Source organism: Sebastes fasciatus, chromosome 9, assembly GCF_043250625.1.
Source record: "Sebastes fasciatus isolate fSebFas1 chromosome 9, fSebFas1.pri, whole genome shotgun sequence".
NCBI classification, from domain to species: Eukaryota; Metazoa; Chordata; class Actinopteri; order Perciformes; family Sebastidae; genus Sebastes; species Sebastes fasciatus.
The window spans coordinates 4,995,516-5,019,819 of NC_133803.1; the positions used below are offsets into that span (position 1 = coordinate 4,995,516).

Below are 24,304 nucleotides of genomic sequence, written 5' to 3' on the forward strand. Positions count from 1 at the left end.
GTACTTGGCGTTCCCTCAAGAGATTTCCAACATGGCTGCTGGGTCACAAACTTTCTCATTTTACAGCTAAACAGTACACTACAAAATGATTCTGAAAACATTTGAGGAGAGAAATAGGCATCAACGTAACATAATATTGATTCATATTTGATCAGCGCTGCCTAGTTTGACCGTTTGCTCGGAGTTCGCGAGTGATTGACAGCAGGCTTTCATAGACAGCAGATCGACAGCGAACCTCAGATCAGCTCTGACTGCTTGTTTTCCTCCGGTCTGTGAAATCTTGCAGATGCCGTTAGGAGCACCGGAGGACACAGAGGATCATGATTTTTTTCAGGTTACCTGTTTCATGCACTACTGTCATGATATAGCGACCGTTTTATAAAAATATTTTTTTTCAATCATATTTGCTCCAATCTCTCCTACTTCAGCTTTAATACTGCAGCTTTTAATAACGAAAACACAACGATTCTTAGTTTCAGGTGATTATAGCCTATACAAACAAAAACATAGTTATTCATATTATATTCCATTTTTGCTAATAAGTCACCCAAAATGTTACACACTGTTCCTTCAAAACATCTAGTTCTGCATGCCTATGTGAAAGTCAGATCAACAACTGCTTAGAATGCCTTTTTTTTTAATAATGTTTCTATCAGTAAAATTAACACATTTGTTTATCAGTTTACTTCCATGAAGAGCAAATGTTTTCCCGACAGGAAATAGGGAGTTTCTTTTTATTTGTTTTGTTGAAAGAACTAGGTAAACCGGGTAATTCCCGTTAACGTTGGCTGCATTTAAGTGCTATCGGAAATATCAACTTCGCACTTGAGAAGCATTAGTTTTGCTTTGTAGACTCCGCCAAATATGACATTGACGTCTTTTTTATTTGTTTCCTCCCTCAAAATACAGTAGTTTTACTCTCTTATGCTGTATCTCACGGAAACAGGGATATAAACTTGAGGGGATTAATTCAATAGTAAGGGTAACTATTTTATTTAAGGGAATGATTTGCAACACAAAAATGAAAGCAGAAAAACGTAATGAACAAATGTAACATGTGTCCATCTGGCTCTTTATTGTGCTGTTCAATCATCTTTATGACACGTTATTTCTCAAAAGAAATAACAGCAAAATGTGCATCTTTTGTATCGAAGGGTAAATTTACGAGGTTTAATGGAGGCAAGGACGGGAAGGTCGCATCCGCTTCTGGATAGCCAACTAATGATGGGAATTCCGGCTCTTTTTAGTGAGCCAGGTCATTTGGCTCAGCTCACCAAGAAGAGCCGGCTCCCAAACGGCTCTTCATTTGACCACTTCTGCCTTTTTATAATTCAGCCAAATTTAACGTTGTTTTGGTTAGTATGTGTACACATATATCACTTAAATTATTCAATATAATTATACTAATCCTTATAATTTCCTGAATACCATAATTTTACATGCTACTTCGTTTACGACTGTCACTCATCTTGTCTGCTATTCGCGCAACGCACTCCTCTCTCTTTCTCTCCTCCTCTCCCTCCTGCTCTGTACCTGTAGACCGTCAGCGCACCGCGCACCCCCGCCCCTCCCTGCTTGATAGTATGATCCTTGTCTTTCATCACCTGATTGGTTACAGGACTCAACACAACATTCAGTCACAGTCAGTGCATGATGTGCCCGTGGTGCGAAGAAGATCATCCTATCATTCTGCCTTGAATTAATAAAAAAAAACGTCTCTCGGACGGGAGCCGGCTCCTATCGTTCACTTAAAAGAGCCGGCTCTTTGAACCGGCTCGTTCGGGACCGACACATCATTATTCTGGAGAGCCAGCTGCAGCCCGCAGCTAGAGGAGGCGCAGACTGCGGGAGACGAGCTGCTGCTACTCAGCCTGTTGTTGTTCCTCTGTAGCTTCCCAATGAAACCATAGATCAGGTAGTGTCTCCATTTGATACCAACTTTGACAGAAACAAGACCCGAGCCTCGGGGTGTCCGTTGAGGATGAGTTGGGCTACTCTTCATCCCGTTCTCCTCTTCCTCTGCTCGGTACACGCTGCGGTGGCCCACAGTGAGTTGACGTTAACCTGCTAGCTCGAGCATTAGCTCACTTGAATCTGTGCTAAAGTCGTAATGTTAGTAATGGTTCAACGCGTCTGTGCCGCCGAATTAACACACACACATGTCACACCATCCAATAATGTACAATGTAAGCTGAATGTGGGTTGTGTGTCGGGTTGTCGGGACTGTTTCTATAGAAGAGGTGAGATGAGGACGGAGCTCTGGCCTCACTGGAAAACACCCTGAAAACACACTGCTAGCTATCTAACATCTCTGCCTGCTACCAGGGAGTCATCAACACACGGGATCGTTCTACTGGGTTAGCAGCTCATTTTAAGGCTAAAATAATATATTTTATGGTGTCATTGGGACACCATTGAGACTGGTACTGTGAGGCTGCTCCTGGCTAACCTGGCCCACATACTGTACAGCGTGACTGTGAGCAGGTAAACAACTATAATCTGATAGGAGAGGAGTTGTAACGATTAGATCACATTTTAACTGGAATATCTCATAAACTGCTGTCAACCTTGTGAACATTTGACCCCAGAAGAACTCTTTCACATGATCATAAATGAACTGCCAAACATCATAATTATGTGTAACAACCAGACAGTCTTGTAAGCTCACATGTGACTGATTGCTTCAACAAACTTACTGATGAGGATGTCAGAGAACATTGGTCTTCTGTGTTTTCTGCGTTTCCTCTTTGTGCTTTTCAGTATTACCCAAGACACTTTGTTTGTGTAATGTATTTCTGCAAAGTTGTCTTGTTTTTCTTAAGCACCCATCATCTAGTTTGTACCACATGCAGGAATTAAACCCTGCAGATGCCAAACATACAGTTACTATTGGTAAATGGACATAAACTGGCATATTGTGTACTGTATGTATGTTAATTTCTTATAAGAAATGGACTAAAATGGTGTGCAGTCTTTAATCTTTGGCATTTTACTTCATTTGACATATAAGACACAAAGAACAGATCCTAAAAAGGGGGGGCGACAAATCTGCCAGGGCGATACAAGTTTAAAACAGGATATGAGACTTGGGCCGTTGAAGGTGCGGCATAAATTGTGCTGCAGCCGGGAGGATGTTAATTCTCAGGCCAAATTTCACCTTACGTCAGCTCTATCCTCTCAGATCTGATGTTGTGCACAGGTACGAGTGTACTAATGCCTCTAATTATGGCCATCTTTTAAAGAGGCATCAAGCGAACATGCATCGATCCTCTACACTCTGTGGGAATTGCTGTGACACACACACTTGATGCTGAAACGATTTTCGGTGATGTTATCAGCAGCGAACAGCTCTAAATACAAGCGTTCATGCACCCAGAGTGCATAAAGAATACATTGACGTCAGCAGAGTAGTGTGAGCACACATTTGATCTTGACCTCCTTGAAGGACCATTTGTCCTCTTTGTAAACAACAACGGTTTTGATTATCGATTGATCATTAAAGTCAATCTTCAAACAAAATTATCCAAATGCTCCTTTAGTCCAGCTTCTCGGTTGTATGTTCTGCTTCTCTTTTTCTTAATAATAAATGTAATAGTTACTTACAGCCCTATTATTAATGACACAGGAATTGATGACAAAAATGGCAACACTGATTTATTTGAACACGGATGTGTTGACAAATACTGTTCTCAATTTAACAATTATCATGTATGTTTTTACAAATGTATCTGTCTCTATAGTGAATTGTCCCAATCTCTTAGTCCCAGTGCAGCCCCAGTACATACAGCCTGACAAACGTCCCAAACACAGTTCATTTGCAAATACCAAACTTGTCAGACAAAATGACCTGAGGTGAGGTAGCTTGTGTATTTTTCCGGTTTGCCGTCGCAGCGGTCATTGTTTCCCCACACATGGATGACATTTGTTAGGGGAATTTAAATCCTTTAAGAAGTAGCCGCTCAGAAAGCATTTTAAGCATTTTGCCTGCTTTGAACTGCTGTTAGTCTCATCTGATGTTGACACATTCTTGATATATGGGGGCCCGTTTTGATCAAACATCTCAGAATCACTCCGAGGAATCACACTAACAAGTTAGCATGGGACTAAATATACTCCTACCTCAGAGTAGGACTTGAGAGTGATTTATTAAGCCTCCTACACCTACTTGTATGATTTATTATTATATAGGATGAATTAAACAGTGGTAAAATTTGAATTGCAGAAATAATTTCCTGTATGTATTTTTTTATGTGCATAGTCAAATAACTTACCATGGTTATATATAAGCAAAAATACAATTACAAAATTAATTGAGATTTTTAAATATTCCACATTTAGGTGTGTAAATCAGAAATTTCACGACGATATTATATTGATTCTTTGGACAATGATAAAATATTTGCTGATATCACACATAGTCTGCCACGATACGATTTTGTTTCGATTCAATTCAGGGGCTTGCGATCGATATGACACAATATCATATTTCATATATATTGAACATAATCAGTTACTTTTATATCAGTTCACACAAAGCAACTAAATTAGGATTTTACCATTTTTATTACTTGGCTCTTCCAGACATATAAATGAAAAAACAATCTTTTCTGGTTAATACAAATGATACAAAAATAAACCTCCTGTTGCTCACTATAAAGTGCCACATTTCTCATGTTTAAGTGCAAATGTTTTTAATCAGTTCTGAATTTCAAACTAAAGACGTATCTTAAAGATGATGACAATATTAATCAATGTTTTTCACATTGCATCAAAGATATTGGAATTGTTGATCATTGAATTGATATATTGATCCAAATCGATGTGTCGTTGCACCGCTACTGTGAATGTTAGTTGTAATTAAGGTTACATTTTAGGGGAGGTTAGGACACCTCTGGAGGTCTCCTAAAGTTTGGCTGAGATAGGAGTGATCTCCTTCTGTAGAAAATATAAATTGCTTTTATATTTACACACAAGATGCTAGGTCAAATGCTACGTATTTCTGCATAGATGACCGGTGTAGCTACATGGTGAGGCATTGGAAAGCACACAGTTTACAAGAGCGAGAGTTCATTCAGACACATGAGGCTGTGTATTGTGGTGATGGTGTACTGTATCCTGTGTTTGTTGTGCGGCTCTCGCAAGGTCTAGGTGGGTTTATACAGTGAAGAGTATCCGTCATCAAACACGACTGGATTGGGACAGTCTCCCATTGTCATGTGTAGAGTCTTTACCTCTGAATCATGTTGCGTGGTAGAGACCAAAGTGCTGAAATATTTGAATGCATTCCCCTGAAACCCTTTACGCTATTGTGTAATGAGTCATTGTAGATAATAGCACAACTTGTTGCACTATGAGTGGGGCTTTCCAAGAAAATATACCCCTTGCCTTTGAGTTTGCTTTCATTCATGCCTTGGAATAGATTATCCCATTGAAGTGTCACGTCTCACCTAATAGCTCACTATTGTGCTTGTTGTGGAAACTGTTAGCATGAGAGCAAGGAGGACAATGAAAAAAGCTTGACAGTTAAGAAGAACTTTAATCATCAAGGCTAGGTATCAAACATCTATACTTTTTCAATAAAGACTGAAGTGTCTCCAGGCACAGAGTAAAAATGAAAACGGTCAAGTAGAGCTGAAACGATCAATTGATTAGTCGATTGACAGAAAATTAAACAGCAGCTTTTTTGGTAATCGATTAATCTTTTAAGTTTTATTATATTATTCCTTATGTCATGAGCTATTTGGGGATTTATACTTTATTATAACATACTTATATATATATATATATATATATATATATATATAAAGAAGTAAAAGTAGAAACATTCAAATACTGATTTGGAGGTCGATTACCATGGCAACGGTCGAAGCTTCAAGCACTCGGGTCAGCCCTACTGCCAAACATGACCAAATTCCAGCTTTTCAATTGGGTTGTGCTTCTTTTCTCTGTTTTTTTAAATCATTTTAATGTAGAATACTATTGTATTTTGGACAAAACAAGAAATCTGAAGATGTCAGCTGGGGCTTTAGTAAAAGGCGGTGGGCATTTTTAACCAGGCCTCTTTTCTTTTGCATTTTTCAGACCAAAGAGTAATCTGGAAAATAATGATTGATGTCAGTAGTTACACTTGTACTTCAAGTGCAAATGTCTGCAGTGAAAAAGGTCCATGGCTCACACATTTCATCTGGCTGAGACACTGCAGGAAAGCCTTGTGGGTTTTGTAGCTCAGTGATTCTCAAAGTGGGACCCTGGCACCAAAACGTTTTGAGTACCGCTGGTGTAGCTCACTAGGGTTGGGCGATATGTTATAGTTTTCCAACTGGCCACCATCAACCTAACAACTGCCGATGTACTCAGCCAAATACCCGATAGCCGATATATTCATCCAATCGCCCAACCCTATAGCTCACTGTTCTGTGTGGTAAGTAGTCGATGCATGATTTTACTCACTACTAACTAATGTTTTAACATTTTCTTGATGTGGGGGATTTATATTTGTGCTTTGTGCAGTTTGTGTCTTTATCGCCTCGTCCAGCTCCTCTATTTTCTTCCATTGAAAAGCATTTTGACGTCAGCCACCGACGCTGCGGTTGAACTGAATTCTCATTCTGACTGCAAGTATCAAGAGAGCTTTACTCTACCTTTCTCAAGAAATCTCCAATTAGTTGTAACGTCAATCAGAGATATAAAAATAACGATATGAAGTACCAAAATATGCAATAGAACAAGAATATATATGAAAATATCAAACATCCAATTCACAACAACAAATTCAACAAGAAAGATGGACCATGAATAAAAACAAAGAAATCCCATTTAGGTATTAATATCAAGAAGTAGTAGAAACTTATTGTATCTGCATGCTCACATGTATGCACACAATCATTTTTTTGCACATAGTTATTTCATTGCACATTGTTGGACTTACTTTCACATCTCATTTTCTGTGAAATATAAAGGTTTCTCAGGGCACCTATATATTTGTCACATGAACTCATTTAGAAAGTGTTGTGGCAGCACTCGGGAGCATTATCAGTCATTTTGTGGCAAGTGTTCCGCACATCACCGGTGACCTCCTTTTTTTTAAAGTCGGATAGCATCTGCTCTCTCTTCCTGCTTCTGAAAGAGGTTCTTGCTTTGTATGCACAAATCTGTCATCGTTTCTGCTACCGTTGCTTCTGTTTTCTGTCCACGTCAAGAATCTGCTTCACTAACTTCTAAACATGCTCAGTGTTTAGTCAATAAGTTCTACTGTTCCTCATCTTGGCGGTTGACCTCATTCCCAATTTAAGTTGGCATTCTGACCTTTTTGTAATTGTTTGATTGAAATTGTTCACCAATTTTGATTTGAAATGGGTAAACTTAAGATGGAAACTGTAAAGGAGCTATGAAAACTAAATATTGTTTTACTGTACATGAAGTTGTTATTTTGTGCAGATTGCAATGGGGTTGTGTATGTTCTGGCTGTAAATCAGTAAGCCAGAAAAGGTTTTCTCTGGAATTTCTAAATTCTTTCTCAGATGGGATTTAATGGGTAAAACTTTTGTTCTTATGATACCTGCAGTTCAGAGTGATATATTTTCTCTTATTAATACACAAGAACTTTTGCATTTTCAGAAAGTGTTCAAAAAATGATCAAGCTGCAAGAAGATGTAAAGGAAGTTGAAATTGTGAAATTGAATGGTGTGGTTTCGCGAGTGTGGGTCTCGCGCTACCTTGTGGTGAGCGCCCTCAGCGACCAACTCGACTGTTGCGGTTATCACTTCTTTTACAGTGCGCACATACGCTCGTATCTGAGATTTCTCTTTCACTTCTCTCGTCGTCTCAATTTGTTTTTGAGGCTCCCTGTATTTGCGTGGGTGTATGTTATCACGTGCATGCACGTAAATGCTAGTTCACAGAGGAAATGAAACTAAAATGCACTGTTTTTTTCCCCTCTGAAGCTGTATGATAACAGGGGTGACTCATAAACAGTTTTGAAGGTGTGTTCAGTAACTTGTCCAATAAGCTTTATCTAAGCCTTGTTTGTTCTTTATTGAACTTTAAAATTCCTCAAAGTGGCACGCCAGGCCAAAGTCAATCCTCGCACATTAAAAACACCTAAACATTCTTATTTTTTTAGCTTTAATCTTTGTGCCTTCTTTTCTCCTCTTCTCATTTTGTTTTTCCCTGAATACACTTAAAGAGAAAATGTCATCAGTGTGATAATCTGACAATGTGTACGCCCAGTCTGAGCTGGTGTATTCATATAAAACCAACCACTTAGGCTCCATTTATGTTGACGGATACATTTGAAGAGAGTCTGTCCCAGCAATATACCAGCTTAATGGAAACAAGTATTCTGCCTGCATGATAAATGTCTGTCAATGGGCTGTCAAAGTTAACATGATAATAACGCGTTAAAGCAAATTGGTTTTAACGCCACTAATTTCTTTAATGCATTAACGTAACCTGCGATTTTTAGGTTGTAACAGGCTGTTTTTTTATAGCTTGTCGCAAAGTAGGCTAAATAATGCTCTATATCTACACTAAATTTTGTCAAGAAAAAACTGTCATGGCCATTTTCAGAGGGGCCCCTTGACCTCTGACCTCAAGATGTGTGAACATAAAAATGGTTCTATGGGTACCCACAAGTCTCCCCTTTACACACATGCTCACTTTGATAATCACATGCCGTTTGGGGCAAGTCATAGTCAAGTCAGCACACTGACACACTGACAGCTGTTGTTGCCTGTTGGGCTGCAGTTTATCATGTTATGATTTGAGCATATTGTTTTATGCTAAATGCAGTACCTGTGAGGGTTTCTGGACAATATTTGTCATTGTTTTGTGTTAATTGATTTACACTAATAAATATATACATACATTTGCTTAAAGAAATCACATTTGTCCACTCCCATGTTGTTAAGAGTATTAAATCCTTGACAGATCTTTCTCTAAGGTACATTTTGAACAGATAAAAAAAAATGAATGATTGATTTGCAATAAATCATGGTTAACTATGGACAATCGTGATTAATCATGATTAAATATTTGAATCGATTAACAGCCCTAATTCAAACTTATTGGACATTGCCGGTGTTGCTTCAGTAAACCTCAACAAGACAATGATGAAAAGGCTCCAGCATTTATTACATCAAATTGTAAGAAATAATAACGTTTTGATTAGGGCTGCACAATTTAGAAAAATATTCTAATTGCGATTATTTAGACTGATATTACAATTGCTATGTGATTTGCAACATTAGAGGGTAAGGACATTTTTACATCATTATTCTCATTTTCATCGAAAAACATATGAAAATGTTTGTGGTGTGATTTTTGCGGGGATCTGCATCAAACAAAGATGTTTTCTTTGAGTCGTGTAGGACAGGACATCTCTGCAGCACCACGATATTTAATTTAAAATGGTATTTTGACACATTTCGACTTCAACAAATATTGTGATTTGGAAAATGTCATTAGGCTGGCTCTGAAACAAAAAGTTGAAAGAAGTGTGAGCCATTTGGAGGAAGAGAGAAATCACTGGTATGTGTGTTTGTGTTGTGTGGACACTATCTGCAATGCTGTGGGGCATGGCTGCTTCCTGTAACAGGAGGTCAATTGTTAGGCCTGTGTAAACATGCACTGCATAAAAAGAAAATGGCATCCAGTGCTGATCAGACCCTGCTTTTAAGATAATTTGATCTTCTTGTAATGGTACTGAAATGACATTAAACTGTAAGACACAGCACTGAAGTGAAGGTCAGTTAACATGGAGGTAAAAGGGAAATCGCTCTCGTTGTTTTTTTGTGCTCTGCTATTGCTACTTTGGATTTGAGGAAGTATGTGCGTGCTGTTGGGAAGTGTCTTTTTTTTCTCAGTTTCTGGGTGTCAGAAGGGACCTTGTATAATGTTTCTGGTAGATTCGTTGAGGGAAGCTGCAGTTCTACCACCAAGTTTAAAGAAATAAATGTATCCGCCCTTTGTCTGCACTGAAAGCCAAAATATTCCTTGACCCCCTGACTCGTGCTGTATTTTAGAGTTATGTTTTTGCCCCTATATCAGCAGCTATAATCCCATAATACATATTTTCTACTGTGCAATACTCTAGTTTACTCTGGCATTAATACTGTGTTTATTTATACAGTACATTTAGACAAATATTCTTATTTATTTATACTATTCTTGTATTTTTACACACATTTCTCATTTTTTTATTTTTCCAAATATTGTATATTGAGTATTGTTATATGGTAGTATAATGCACACATTTTTACATACTTATTTCTGGCAGCAAAACATAACCCAATTCCCACCCCCACAGGGATCAATAAAGTATTTTTGATTCTGATATTTATTTATAGTTTCCTTGTCGGAGAGAGGGAAGTTCGTCCCAAAGCTTGCCGCTGTATTTATACCCTACACATTAAAGAAGGGTGCTTTATTCAGCTGTGAGTGAGCTTCACCAGGAGTATATTGTGTAGCAGTTGGCATGCATCGCCCTCTAGTGGGAAGTTGTAAAATACCCAGCCTGACTTTTACAGACTCATGGAGAACAAGGGCAGTGTGAGGGTTGAGTCCGTTCATGTTCATGAAAGCTCTTCTGTACAGGGGGGGAATTTCTGTTTCTTCTCATTCAAAAGCATTTTTATTATCAGGCTATGGCTTTATTAACAACTAGGGCGGTCAATCAATTAAAATATTCAATCACGATTAATCACATGATTGTCCATAGTTAATCAGGATTAATTGCCAATTGATCACACATTTTTTATCAGTTCAAAATGTACCTTAATGGGAGTCAGGTATTTCATATTCTTATTAACATGGGAGTGGACAAATACGCTGTTTTATGCAAATGTATGTATATATTTATTATTGGAAATCAATTAACAACACAATACAATGTCAGATATTGTCCAGAAACCCTCACAGGTACTGCATTTAGCATAAAAAATATGCTCAAATCATAACATGGCAAACTGCAGCCCAACAGACAACAACAGCTGTCAGTGTGCTGACTTGACTATGACTGCATGTGATTATCATAAAGTGGGCCTGCATGTGATTATCATAAAGTGGGCATGTCTGTAAAGGGGAGGCTCGTGGGTACCCATAGAACCCATTTTTATTCACATATCTGGAGGTCAGAAGTCAAGGGACCCCTTTGAAAACGGCCATGCCAGTTTTTCCTGCCAGTGGTTGGTGGATTACCAATTGGTTCCTTAGGTTTTTCTAGTTTCATATGATGTCAGTATCTTCACTCTAGCTTTAAACTGAGCCCGCTACAACCTTAAAATTGCAAGTTGTTTTAATGCGTTAAAGAAATGACTGGCGTTAAAACAAATTTGCGTTATTATCGCATTAACTGTCAACAACACATTTCAAGCCAATATTTAGCTTCAAACGAGTTCTGTAAGGGAAATGGAGCTTAATATAAGTTAATTGTTTTGTTTTGGTGTTTGAATACGTTCGGTGTGAAATTTAAATGCCTTCGAATATTTACAGTCTGACGTTTGTGTCTCTGTTTCCACAGTGGAGCCGCCGGCCAACGTGACCCTGCACTGCCGCAACCTGCACAATGTTCTGAAGTGGAGTTACGGACAACTCCCGCCAGGGATTAAATTCAGAATCGACATCGGCGCAACAGTAGATTTGAATGGGTTTGTGTTTTCCTTTATACACATTACCTGCTAAAAATCTGTCTGTTTAAAACTATATATTTTTAAGATGATCTCTGCTTTAAACTGCTTTAACAAAACAAACAGTGTAACATTTTATTTTCATACATTTATCCAGATGATTTAGTAATCCTGTATCAGGCCTTGGTTTTAAATATACAATACACAGTACACTCCAGATAATTCACTCTTATTTTGTTGTATAAATAATCAATGTGCAACAGTACTCTGCTGGAAAGTAATTGATACTCGAGTACTTTGCTCATTCTAAAACCCAAGGATAGATGGACACACATGCTTGATTAGGACTTGAATTGTTAATAAATATGAATATCTAATGAAATATATTCATATAATAGTTTATCGCAATTTTACAATTTTGATTATGTTCATCTACAGATCTTATTTTATGTTAAGATTTGAAAGTGTCTTGTGGAAATAACAGACATTTAACAAGATATTTATTATTGTCTCTGAACAAAAGCATTTATTGACCGTTTACACGCATGTACAGCAACTATTTTTAGATGCGTTTAGACATATGATTATAGTTTATGCTTTTAGTCTTTTAGTTATTTGCTCTTATTATTTTCTCTTGACAGTTTCTCTTGTCTTATTTGTTTCCCCAGGTCTCCTGATGTGCTTTGGGTGAGCCCCCCAGCTGAACTACAAGCCAACGTGTCATTTCTCTCTGATCCCGAAAATGACTACTATATTGCCGTAACTGCGGTGATTGGACAGAACGAGTCTCATGCCGCCCCTCGTGATGGAATCATTTTCAGCTATTTCAAGGACGCTCCAGTAGTTCAGAAATGTGAGTATCGATGTCAGTATTCACTGAGCTTACAAGGAGAACATTTCACTTTTTAGCATGATAAGACTGAATTGACGACTTCACACACCAATCCATCTCCTGAATACAGAAAATAGCCAGGGGTTAAAATCTGGTGGAAATTCATGCCAACAATAGCCGGTTACATTTGGAGTCAAGACCTACAAGCCATCTCTTCACTCCACCTTCAAGTGCAGCCCTTTTGAACAACTATAAACACTTTTGATTTCTGATGTGGTCGGACGGCACGTCTTAGGAACTTGCTCTAGTTCTAGCACAACCCGATTCTAAGGTCCTGTTCACACCTGGTATTAACATGCGTCCTCAGTGATCCGACCACAAGTGGACAGCTTTAAGTATGTCTGTTCACACCTGGCATTAAAATGCTTCTCCACATGCGTCTTCAGTGGCCACTTGTGATCCGATCTCACTTCCCAGCTCTATATGCAGATGAACACGTAGTAAACACACGGCTAATAGCAGTCGTTGTGACGTAATATTGGACATCAGATGAGTAGGCGGTCCTTAATGTGGCCAGGACGTATTCGCGTACACCCTGCTTAAAGAATGTGACCATATGTGGCCTAGACCACCTCTGAATGTGGTCTGGAAGATCCGATCTCAATGCTACCTCAATGCGTCTTGAGTGCGTTCACACCTGTACTTAAAGCTGTCCACTTGTGATCGGATCACTGAGGACTCATGTTAATACCAGGTGTGAACAGGGCATAAGAGTCTACAGCCATGCTAGCAGCTCTGTGAGGCTGTACTCGGGCACAGTGGTGCTTTGAGCTAAATGCTAACATCAGCATGCTAACATGCTCACAATTAGGGATGTCAATAATTAATCGTTTAACCGTTAACTGACATTAAGCATTTTAACCGATTAACGCTATCGTTTAGAGCGGTTAAAAGAAATGTTAATAATTAAGTCAAAAGCTGAGCGGCTCAGAGGAGCGGCTTGTCACTTTAAGGAGAAAATCTGGTCCACCACAACAGCCCACCTTAAGAGACGGAGCCGGAGTTGCAGGATAAATGGTAAATGGTAAATGGACTTGGACTTATATAGCGCTTTTCTAGTCTTCCGACCACTCAAAGCGCTTTACACTACATGTCAGTATTCACCCATTCACACACACTGATGGCAGAGGCTTCTAAGGTGCCAACTTTGCCCATCAGGATTTAATCTAAATATTCATTCACACACCGATGGCTATGCCTTCGGGAACAATTTGGGGTTAAGTGTCTTGCTCAAGGACACATCGACATGTGACCCGGAGCAGCCGGGGATCGAACCACCGACCTTCCGATTGGTGGACAACCTGCTCTACCCTCTGAGCCACAGCCGCCCTTACAGGAAGTCGTCATTTATTCACCGACAAATAAACTGTACACACACTGCTACACTGCTACACGTTCACAGCTAGAACGCCACCAACAACCTCACACTCGCAGCCAACACACACACACACACACACACACACACACACACACACACACACACACACACACGGTCTGTTGGAAACTCGCTAAAGTTGCACAGACTACGTGTGCGGCGGCGGCGAGCACGAAGCCTCCGGCAATGCTGGAGCTGCTAACGTGGCACAAATACACACACTGTTTGTTGGTCACTCGCTAAAGTTATATGCTAGTGAAACATTAAAGAGAGGCAAAGTCCCGACCCGTCAACGATGAGAGACAAATATTTTTTTGATCCCGTTTGAATTGCGTCATGAATCACACACATGATGTTTGACAATTTAAAAGTCTCAGTTTGTGGTAGGTTTGTCGTAGTATCAATTAGTTTAGTGTGAAACCGCTCAGTGAACTACATCTCTCGTCTCGGACAATATACGTCACCAACACTAGCTAGCTAACTTAGCTATGCTCCATGTACAGATGTAACGTTATCTGACCTGATGTGTTTTATCCAGCGACTCCTGGTCTTTTTATCAGCCGGGAAGAGAAAGAATGAGCGAGACCTGTTGCTGGTGTGAGTTCATCCCAGTAAAAAACACAGACATCGTAGCTTCAGCGAGAGAGACGTCACTACGTAACTTTTGGGTGTGTCGTCTTTCTAATTACGTATTTTCACAGTCTGATACTTCAATAGTTTTACAACAAACTGAGACTTTCTTGACTTGCAAAATTATCTTTTAAATTGACAAACATCCTATGTGTGATTCATGGTGCAATTCAAACGGGATAAAAAAAATATTTCTCCCTCGCCGTTGACTATCGTTCATATTTTTTTCCAAAATAAGGTCCCATTGTGGTCCACTGTAAGGGCCGTGACTTTGCCTCTCTATACCCGGCCAATTTCAAGAAGTGGACTACAACAAAGGTTACGATATTGTAACCCTAGTTCTATAAGCACAGTTGGAGCCCTCCACTGGACTCTACGGTTAATACTGTCCATCAATCACAAGCAGGCATTCACCCACTGAAAATTTCCATAAACGTAGCCGGCCAATCAGGACGAGCCTACCCAAATGTGTGGAGGCTTCCTGCTCTCTAACCAGCCAGCCTCACCGAGCTCTATCGCGAGCTCTGGCTCACTGTCATCGCGTCGAAGCGATCCCACCGCTACCGGTGTCTGACGAAGCACTTCTTCTTTCTCCAAGGAGGAAGCAGATCAGTGCGCAAGTCGCCGTTTGCTGAAGAAATTAAGGATAGCAGACAGCGGTGTGTGCTGCTTTATATACTGTGGGGTCCGCATGTTTTCGAGTAGGCATGTTCTGATTGGCTGGATACGCTTTTGCAAATTTTCAGTGGGCGAATCCGTGCTTGTGATTGGAGGAGAGTATGACCCATAGAGTCCAGTAGAGGGCGGAGCCGGTGTGAGTTAGAACACTCACCCTGTGGAGGGTTTTTGGGGAACACAAAGGGTGCGACCAAATCATGTGCTGGTGTGACCAACTGAAAAGGTTGATAGCACCAGTGCTGCCAGTGGAAAAGTTAGTCTGGAGCCCTGTTTGCAAAAGTTTTATGAGGAGGAAATACAATGCGCTTAAGTGAGAAATTATGACTTTAATCAAAACTATCTAACATATAACATAATATGTGTGGCACACAACGCTTTCTTATGTCTATGGCTTGTATTCCAAGTTATTCAGACTATAAAATGTCAGAGTAATGGTTATGTTCATCATGCCTCAGTCTTTAACATGAAATTGAGATCAGGTTAAACCCATGTTCATGTTGGTTTCCAGGTTTTGTGGACTTTCCAACAGTTCACTTGACTGCCCAGAAGAATGACACTGTCCTGGTCCGCTTCACGCATCCCTGGCTGGTCTACCACCAAAGGTTGCCAAATAGAAAACCTAGGAAGAAGAAAAGCCATGATGCACAGAACAGCCCAAAGCTACCTGTATTTTCTTATGATGTCGAGATCATCACACAGGTCAGACTGCACACATCTTCACATCTCCTACACCTTCTAAAGTTTGTTATGACATTGATCAGAGGAAATGAGCTGTAGACTTGTGTCAGTTTCCTCAAGTTATTATTACATAGTCAAACAATGATAGTTTGGGGCAAGGACAGAATTGGGAAATACTACTGTCATTGTAGTATTATTTATTAGTAATGGCACAACTGCTTACCATTATATGGGTGGTGATATCATGTCGCATCTCACACTTAATGTGGTGCAACTTGTGTACAAATGACTTGTCTGCATCATTGTGAAGTTTTGTTGAAAAGGAGCCTCGCTGTTTGTCGTCTGTGCAGAAGGAGCGACACCACAACTCCGTTGAAAGTTGTGAGGACAGTGTGTGTGAGACGGAGCTTCAAGTGGATCCTGCACAGGAGAAACACTGTCTGAGGATCAAGGGAGACCTGCTGAAAATATTAGTTCGAGGCACACAGGAGTACTGCGTCCTGCCATATGAAGAATCATCATCATCAAGCTGTTGAGTAACATTTTTTTATTGAACCTATATATGCTGTCATGTCAGCTTTGACAGGCAGTGGAAAATGATGAGTTTAGTAGAGTTTAGTCTTGCTCTTTGAGTCTAAGGGATTGATGTGAAAACCTGATGTTTTATTAAACGGATCACCTAACACCTAATGGCTGGGCCACACTGGGAACGTGAGCAGAAATGTGTTTGCTTTTATTACAGGAACAAACCTCATTTAGTTCATTTTGGCGTATCAGCGGCATGTTATCAATACAAAGTCTCTTAGAATGAGCCGATTTATATCTACATATGGAGTGGGTCCTCTTCCCGGAGTCCGCCATGTTTCTACAGTAGCCCAGAACGGACAAACCAAACTCTGTTAACTTTTCCTGTTTGGGCCGATATTGTTACTCGCTGCCGTCGCCGCAGCTCTCTCTCTCTCTCTTGCTTCACCACTCACTTCCCACGTACACACACACACACACACACACACACACACACACACACACACACTACGCACTGGCTCTGCTCCAAATGACCTACGCTACTCTTACAACAGCTGGCTCTAGAGAGAGAGGCCATTCGCGTTTTCGTGTCAGCCACCGTAGCTCTCCAACACGCTTGGCACACGGGAGAGGCTTCAGTTGGTTCTCAGCGCAATCTCTTCACCTCAACACTAGAAACTGCTAGATCCTACACACTGGAAGATATAAATGATTTTTGTAATGAAATGAAATGGCCCTTATTGAAGGAAAACTCTATGTAGAAAGAAAGGGCTGGTAGGAGCAGCAGGCTTTACCAGTGTGGACACCACACGCGTGAGAGACGCAGCAGTTCAGCGAGGCAGCTGGCACGCGCTGCTGACGTTCCCAGTGAGGCCCGGGCATAATGCTGAATGTCAAAAAGGCAAGGTACATCACCAATGGCTGTTCTTCAAGGTGGATTTTTCATTCATATATAAACACACTTATAACAGTAAACGATAGCTCCCCTGAGTATCCACCATGATTTAAGGTTTCTGCTGGAAGTAGGCAGTAGATAAAGAAAAAAAAAACCTGCATACGCACAAATAAACATAGTTTGCAGTGTTGTCTGAAAGGAATACAAAGAAGAGCAACAAGGCATTTTTACAGTGTCAGCATTATCTGTAACAGCCTGCCTTCTCTGAAGTTTGTCTTTTAATAGTCCATCACATCCACATTGAACTTAAGGGGGTGCTGAGCAAAACTCAGAAGGGCAGCTTGTCACTTAAATGAGAATAGCTGGTCCACCTTCAAGTTCAGCCCACCTTAAGTGAGCCTGAGCCAAAGTTGTCGCTAACTTTCACTTTAATCAGCAGGCGGCAAGCTAGACATGAGAACTTGGCTTGGGTCTGGAGGAGTTGTAGCATTTATTCACCAACAAATAAACTGTACACACACTGCGCTGCTACGTTCACAGCTGTGACGTTAATGCTGACTTCATACTCACCATCACAAACACTCTCTCAACCTCACACTTGCTAACGTTAAGCACACAACCTACGTACCAGTTATTCTTTAAAGGAGCTCTCTACTTGTATAACACATTTATTTAAAAAACAAAAAACAATGCTTAGGCCCAGCGGCTGGACACTTTTACCCTACAGAGTCCGTATCGAGCCTCATTCTTGGTTAGTTTAACTCGCAGTCCTTTCACGAACTTGTTCATGCTTTTATTTTGGCATAGTACCAAAGCCTGGTTTCTTTGGTTTGACTGTGTGTGCATGTATGGCTACGAGTCTGTCTGTAAATGTATTTACTTTTACGTCTGTTTCATCTAGATCTCATCCAATACTGCATCGTGGGCATCCTGTTGGCCTTTAGTGCAGCTGCTTTTGTCATCTACATGGGGTACCGAAAACTGACCACACCCTTGAGCTCTTTACCAAACTCCATTGTAAGTTCATCCTACCAACTATGGTGTTATTTGATCATTTAAACGGAAAGTACTCAGTTTGAATATGCTAGAAGAATGTATCCCCACTGAAGGAACAGGTTTTTAAGGCACAGACACACTAACCCGACATCAAAGAACTAGAGGCCACGAAGGACGACTGTTGTGTCGCCTCACGTCACCCTCATTTTGGCCGACAAGTTGCATTTGATCACACCGCAAAGACTACAGCCGACGGCCAGTTAGCACGTACGTTCTGCGCCTGCGTCAGAAGAAATAACTCTCCACACCAGCAGGTGGCGGTAGTCTGTATTCGTCATTCAAAAAGGGAAACAGGAGGACCCAGGACGGCGGATATACACACCATTGTTATGATACGTACATGAAAACAAAGCAACGTTTGTTGACCATTTTCACACCACTCTCACTCAACACATTCCAGACGGCCATGTTGTTGTGAAAATATCCGTATATTGGAATGATCAGAGGAGGTGAAGATGAAAAATGCCATCTATGTGTGTCCACTTGACTTTACTCGTTGGCCTGCTTCCCACACTTCCGTTTCTCTTCTCGTGCACCGATTCCCTTAAGCTAAACAGCCAATCGGAGTGATTTCTCTCACCGACGGGCGCCGCTGCCGCCGATTCAACATGCTGAATTGGTCGAAAAGCCTCCGACTCGGGCAGACTAGAGCCGACTGTGCGGGACACACCGCAAAAACTAGGTTGTCGCTTAACTTGGTGTGTCAGGGCATTTAAACTTAAACAATCTAATCTAACAATTCGTCTTTGTGTCTTTTAAGAAAATCAAGAGCAAACCAGAGCAGTTGACCTTGAGAGATCAAGAGATCTGCTTTGTGCCAGAAGTGGGGCCTGTCTCACCCACACCTCTACTGTCTACAGAAGAGAAAGATTTCACACCTACTGTTACTCCCTCTACTGTGCCCGACCTCCGTCTGCGCCTCGGGGTGACGACCAAAGATGAGGGTGTGTCTGTTGACGTGGAGGAAAAGAATGATGAAGGACCTGGGTACATGAAAGGCAGACACCTGGATGAAGACGATGAACTCCACTCCAGCGAGGTCCCCTCTGGCTATGAGAAACGTCCGGTGTTGGTTGAGTTGGCACCAGATGAACAGGCCGAGGGCTACCGCGGCTGAAGATTGGAACATTGTGGCACATTGAATGTTTGACATTAGGTCAAATGAGGCGCTGTCCTGCAATCACTTGTCATTGGAACGGCAAACTATGAAAATCTCAATCTCAACAGTGACTTACAGTCGTGGTTACAAATTTCAGGTGGTTCAATTAGTGTTGTTTCCTTGTCAGACCACCTCGATTGCCAAGTGAAAGGAGAATCAGGAACGTCCCTCTTAGGTTAGTGCACCTCGACATCAGTTACATTTGTATTTATATTAATATGTCAAAGCAGCACTTTGTGAAACATATTCCTGCAAAGCACTTGCAACCAGTTACACCAGTCGAATGGCCTTACACTTGCCAAAATAGAATAGATCAAAGTATTTGCCAAATCAGATCCGTCACCAGAATGTTAGCAGTGTAGTAACAGATAGTAAGGTTGTCTGTCTGTTAAGTTCTTCATTTCTGATATTTGTGTTTCAACCCTTGGAACCTGTGCCTGCTCGTCTTTCTCACTCTCTGTTTAGACACAACTGACCAATACGTGGAATACGTACGTAATTTAAAAACTATTTCTAATACATTTAGTGGATGGGACTGGGAGGGAATCGGAGGAATTAAAACTCAGGGAGGATAGAATGGAGAGAGGGGAGTGAAGTCTGAGGCGTTTCTGGGATGCATATTTGATCATCTTATCAGAATCAGATCATTTACATCTCATCTAATATTTCATAATATACTATAAATCTAATATACATTATCGGTGTGCTTTCTTGTCACATGCGCTCGCGGCACGCAGAGAAAATAGACCAAATCTATCGCTGAAGATTGCGAGCCGGCTTCGGAGCTCCGTGGCGCATCGCGTCCTGTGTGAACAGCTCAATTGATTTACGTGGGCGCTGTAAAGGACGCGGGGCAGCGCTTCTCTGAAAATCGCAGCGCTTCTGCAAGAGTGCTAGTAGCTGAGAGAGCACCTCATATTAACATGCGATTGATTACATTACATTCATGTGGCGGACACTGACTTAAAATAAGGGCGTTCAGCCTCCACCGGAGCAAGAGCTTCAAATCTTTCTCTTAAATAAGACGTTAGGCCTGGGGTAATTATTACAGGTTTTCAACTGTTGCTGAACAACCACAACTGATCCTTCGCTTGTTACAAGTTAGCTTTATCATCATAATAATAATAATAATAATAAATACGACCTATATAGCGCTTTTCAGGAACTAAAAGATGCAGCATCCTACACAACAACTCAAACTGTGCTCTGCCTGCTGTAATGCATATTGAAATATTAACCAATAATAACATTTATATACTGTATCATAAACACCCGCCTATCGTACGTTACCGTCTATTTGCATCTGTTGCATGCACGCAGGCATTACTATGTTTATCAGCTACTGTGCTGAGTGGTCACAAATAATACTGTTTTCACTGTGGAGTAGTACGTCTGTGAGTGCTGCCAATTTCCTCTCACTTATTTGCACTTGTGTGTTTGTTTGTTTGTCATTAGGCTTGAAGCACCTTAAAGTCGCAGTAAAACGGAAGTTTAACTTCTATAATGTGACATTTTTCCTCAGTGAAATTGAATATTTGAGCGAGCATAGTTGTCCTCTCAGATTTGATCGGATCACTTAAAAAGTGCGCGTGGCTAAGGGAATACAGAGCGATACAGATCTGTAGAGGATCGTTTGCCTCCTCCTACACCTCCCTTACCAGCTGGTAGATCAGGAGGAGGAGGACGAGGGAGAAATGATTCATTCACTAAAAGCCAAACACGCAGGCTGCCGTATGATATCGCTTTGCCAGCTGCTATGACCCACGAGCTAACTGTGAATCCCCACTGGAAGTGGAATTTTAGGGGTATCTGCCCGTTAGTGAAACTGGCGAGCTCACCGACAGGAGCCTTGATCAATCAATAGAGATACGGTTAATAAGTTCATATACAGCGGGATATTTGTGTGATTTAACCAGCGGTCTATGCTGATTACGCTTCACTAAAGGCGACAAAAATAGATTTGAAGCGTAAAGAAACACGGGGCGCAGAGTCAGTGGGGATTGATATATTTAATAAAATGGAAGCGTATCTGTACCGTGAGACATGCGAGTGACGGACCTCACAAATGTTTCTTAAAAAAAAAAAAAGCTTTCAGTGGGGAATGGCCGTTACAGTCAAGTGCGGTTTTAAAGGATGAGTGGGGTACATACAGTATGTTTGGATGAATGTATGTAGACACCCCCCGAGTTCAAGATGAGTCGTCAAAAAACACACAAAAAATATTATTTTATGAGTTTTATTTGGCAAATAAGAGATAATTGAACAATTAATATTTTTTTTGTTTCACTCTGCCTTTAAATGCATTTTATGCAATTAATTATTTAATTTTTCTCATGAAATGAGTGGCGATCTTGCACCAGAGGATAAAGTAAAGTGATGTTGTTACATTACACAGCCTGTCAGACTTTGTATTGCGCCTTACCTCCGTGCTCTAAAGTCAGTTTTTGAATTGTTGATTGTTGTTTTGTATTCAACTTTTTTTGTGTTGAATAACTTATAACATACAGATGTTACGCTGATGTGAGATATCTCAGAACCGCCAATGTAGATCTGTTTATACTCCGTGCTAAATGTATATGAATACAGAGTCTGGCTGAAGAGAGAAAAAAATGCATTTTAAGTGACCTTTGAAAAAGGGAAATGGTGCTTTTATTTTTTTTTAAATGTTCAGTCCGCAAACTTCAAATAGGAAATGACTGATCTAATTTCCAGCCGGAGTGATTGTCTGGGTGTGGTGATGATGTTTGAATGTGTAGTTTCGTTGAGTTAATGTCTGGATTTGGAAAAACAGCCAGCCCCAGTAAACTCAAGCACTTGATTCTCTAATTTAGCTAGCTAGCTCCGAGTATGCATCTTGTCTGTCTCTGTGCCTCCGTCTACTTAATGTTTATTTCTATGTCTAAAAACTACTGTTTTATGTGTCGTTTTTTTTTTAGCATAACATCATTTCAATAAAAATTAAGATAAAGGTATATTTTGTCCTTTTTCTGTTTGTATCCTGTTCTACTGATGTGATAGGCCGTGGTGGAAATGTAACAAAGTACATTTTACTCAAGTACTGTACCTAAATACAAATTTGAGGTACAATGTTATACTTCTTCTCCACTACATCTCAGAGGTAAATATTGTACTTTTTACTCCACTACATTAGTTACTATTTACTAAGGCTGTCAATCCATTAAAATATTTAGTTGCGATTAATTGCATAATTGTCCATAGTTAATCGCAAATTAATTGCACATATTTGATCTGTTCAAAATATACCTTAAGGAAGATTTGTCAAGTATTTAATACTCTTATCAACATGGGAGTGGGCCGATATGCTGCTTTATGTAAATGTATGTATATATTTATTATTGGAAATCAATTAACAACACAAAACAATCACAAATATTGTCCAGAAACCCTCACAGGTACTGCATTTAGCATATAACAATATGCTCAAATCATAACATGGCAAACTGCAGCCCAACAGGCAACAACAGCTGTCAGTGTGTCAGTGTGCTGACTTGACTATGACTTGCCCCAAACTGCATGTGATTATCATAAAGTGGGCATCTCTGTAAAGGGGAGACTCGTGGGTACCCATAGAACCCATTTACATTCACATATCTTGAGGTCAAAGGTCAAGAGACCCCTTTGAAAATTACCATGTTTTTCCTCGCCAAAATTTAGCATCAGTTTGGAGTGTTATTTATCCTGCTTCACGACAAGCTAGTATGACATGGATGGTACCAATGGATTCCTTAGGTTTTCTAGTTTTCATATGATGTCAGTATGTTCACTTTAAAACTGAGCCCGCGTTGATGTGTTCAAGAAATGAGTGACGTTAAAAGGAATTTGCATTATCGCATTAACTTGACAGCCCTACAATTTACTTTTCAGATTACAGTTTTCCAGACCCTTCCTCTCCAGTGAAACCCATGTATCTTATATCTCCAAAAGATATTTCTGATTAACTGAAGAATTAAGTGTTGCTTTATGGGTTGAGAAATTTCTCCCACTTTTTAAGCTAGGATAAAGTAGTATTTTAAAAGTAAATTTAAAAGGCCTCTTGGATCAGCTGGAAAATGCATCATCACAAAGCTGAAAACAGACTGTTTTTGTTTTTTTACTGAGCTCATGAAAAATTGACTTTTTAGAGATACGTGGTTCTCACAGGATGCATTGCTGTAAATTAAACTACCCAACAGTATATAAAGGAGTTCAAATTAACATTACTGCTACAGCAATATAATATTGATCCAGAATCATCATATATACTGTAGTGGTAAAACACTGACACGGATCATTTCACTGCATAATGAGTACTTTTACTTTGGATACAATTTTGCTGATAATACTTCCTTGTAAGGCTTTGAATGCAGGACTTTTGCTTGTAGTGGAGTATTTTCACAGTGTGCTTTTAATACTTTTACTTAATTAAAAGATCTAAATACTTCTTCCACCACTGGTGATAGCATATTGTACACGAACTTCAGTGTACATCTGATATATGTCTGAAATCTTATGTTGTTTTCACTTCACTCACTTCACCTTACCTTTATTGACCTTACTTACTGTTTTACAAACTGTGACACCGTGTATACACACACATGTGTATATATATATATATACTGTATATACATATATATACATACTACTGTATATACATATATATGAATCTGAAATACTGGAGTCAACAAAATTACAAATTGACATTACTATTTTATATTTACTTATGTTTATATTTATTTTAACTGCACTATTTTATGCCTTAATTATCATTTTGGTTTTTCATTTACTTGTGTGA

The 24,304-nt window shown here is 40.0% G+C and overlaps 2 protein-coding genes across 6 annotated transcripts in view; one reads left to right on the plus strand and one right to left on the minus strand.

The window, feature by feature from the left end:
• LOC141773667 (echinoderm microtubule-associated protein-like 6) overlaps positions 1 to 24,304 on the minus strand; it is a 512,018-nt gene that overhangs the window by 348,986 nt on the left and 138,728 nt on the right. The gene's annotated exons all lie outside the window — the stretch shown is intronic.
• On the plus strand, positions 1,720 to 22,484 carry ifngr1l (interferon gamma receptor 1-like). Of its 2 annotated transcripts, none has more exons than XM_074645614.1 (7): positions 1,720 to 2,048; positions 11,519 to 11,645; positions 12,293 to 12,477; positions 15,708 to 15,898; positions 16,231 to 16,408; positions 18,199 to 18,314; positions 19,114 to 22,484. In XM_074645614.1, exons 1-7 carry the CDS (start codon positions 1,982 to 1,984, stop codon positions 19,468 to 19,470), a joined length of 1,221 nt encoding a protein of 406 aa, XP_074501715.1. In that variant the 5' UTR covers positions 1,720 to 1,981; the 3' UTR covers positions 19,471 to 22,484. The 2 variants fall into 2 exon arrangements, with proteins under 2 accessions (XP_074501715.1, XP_074501714.1); XM_074645613.1 differs by having other exon boundaries at positions 1,721 to 2,048; positions 16,228 to 16,408.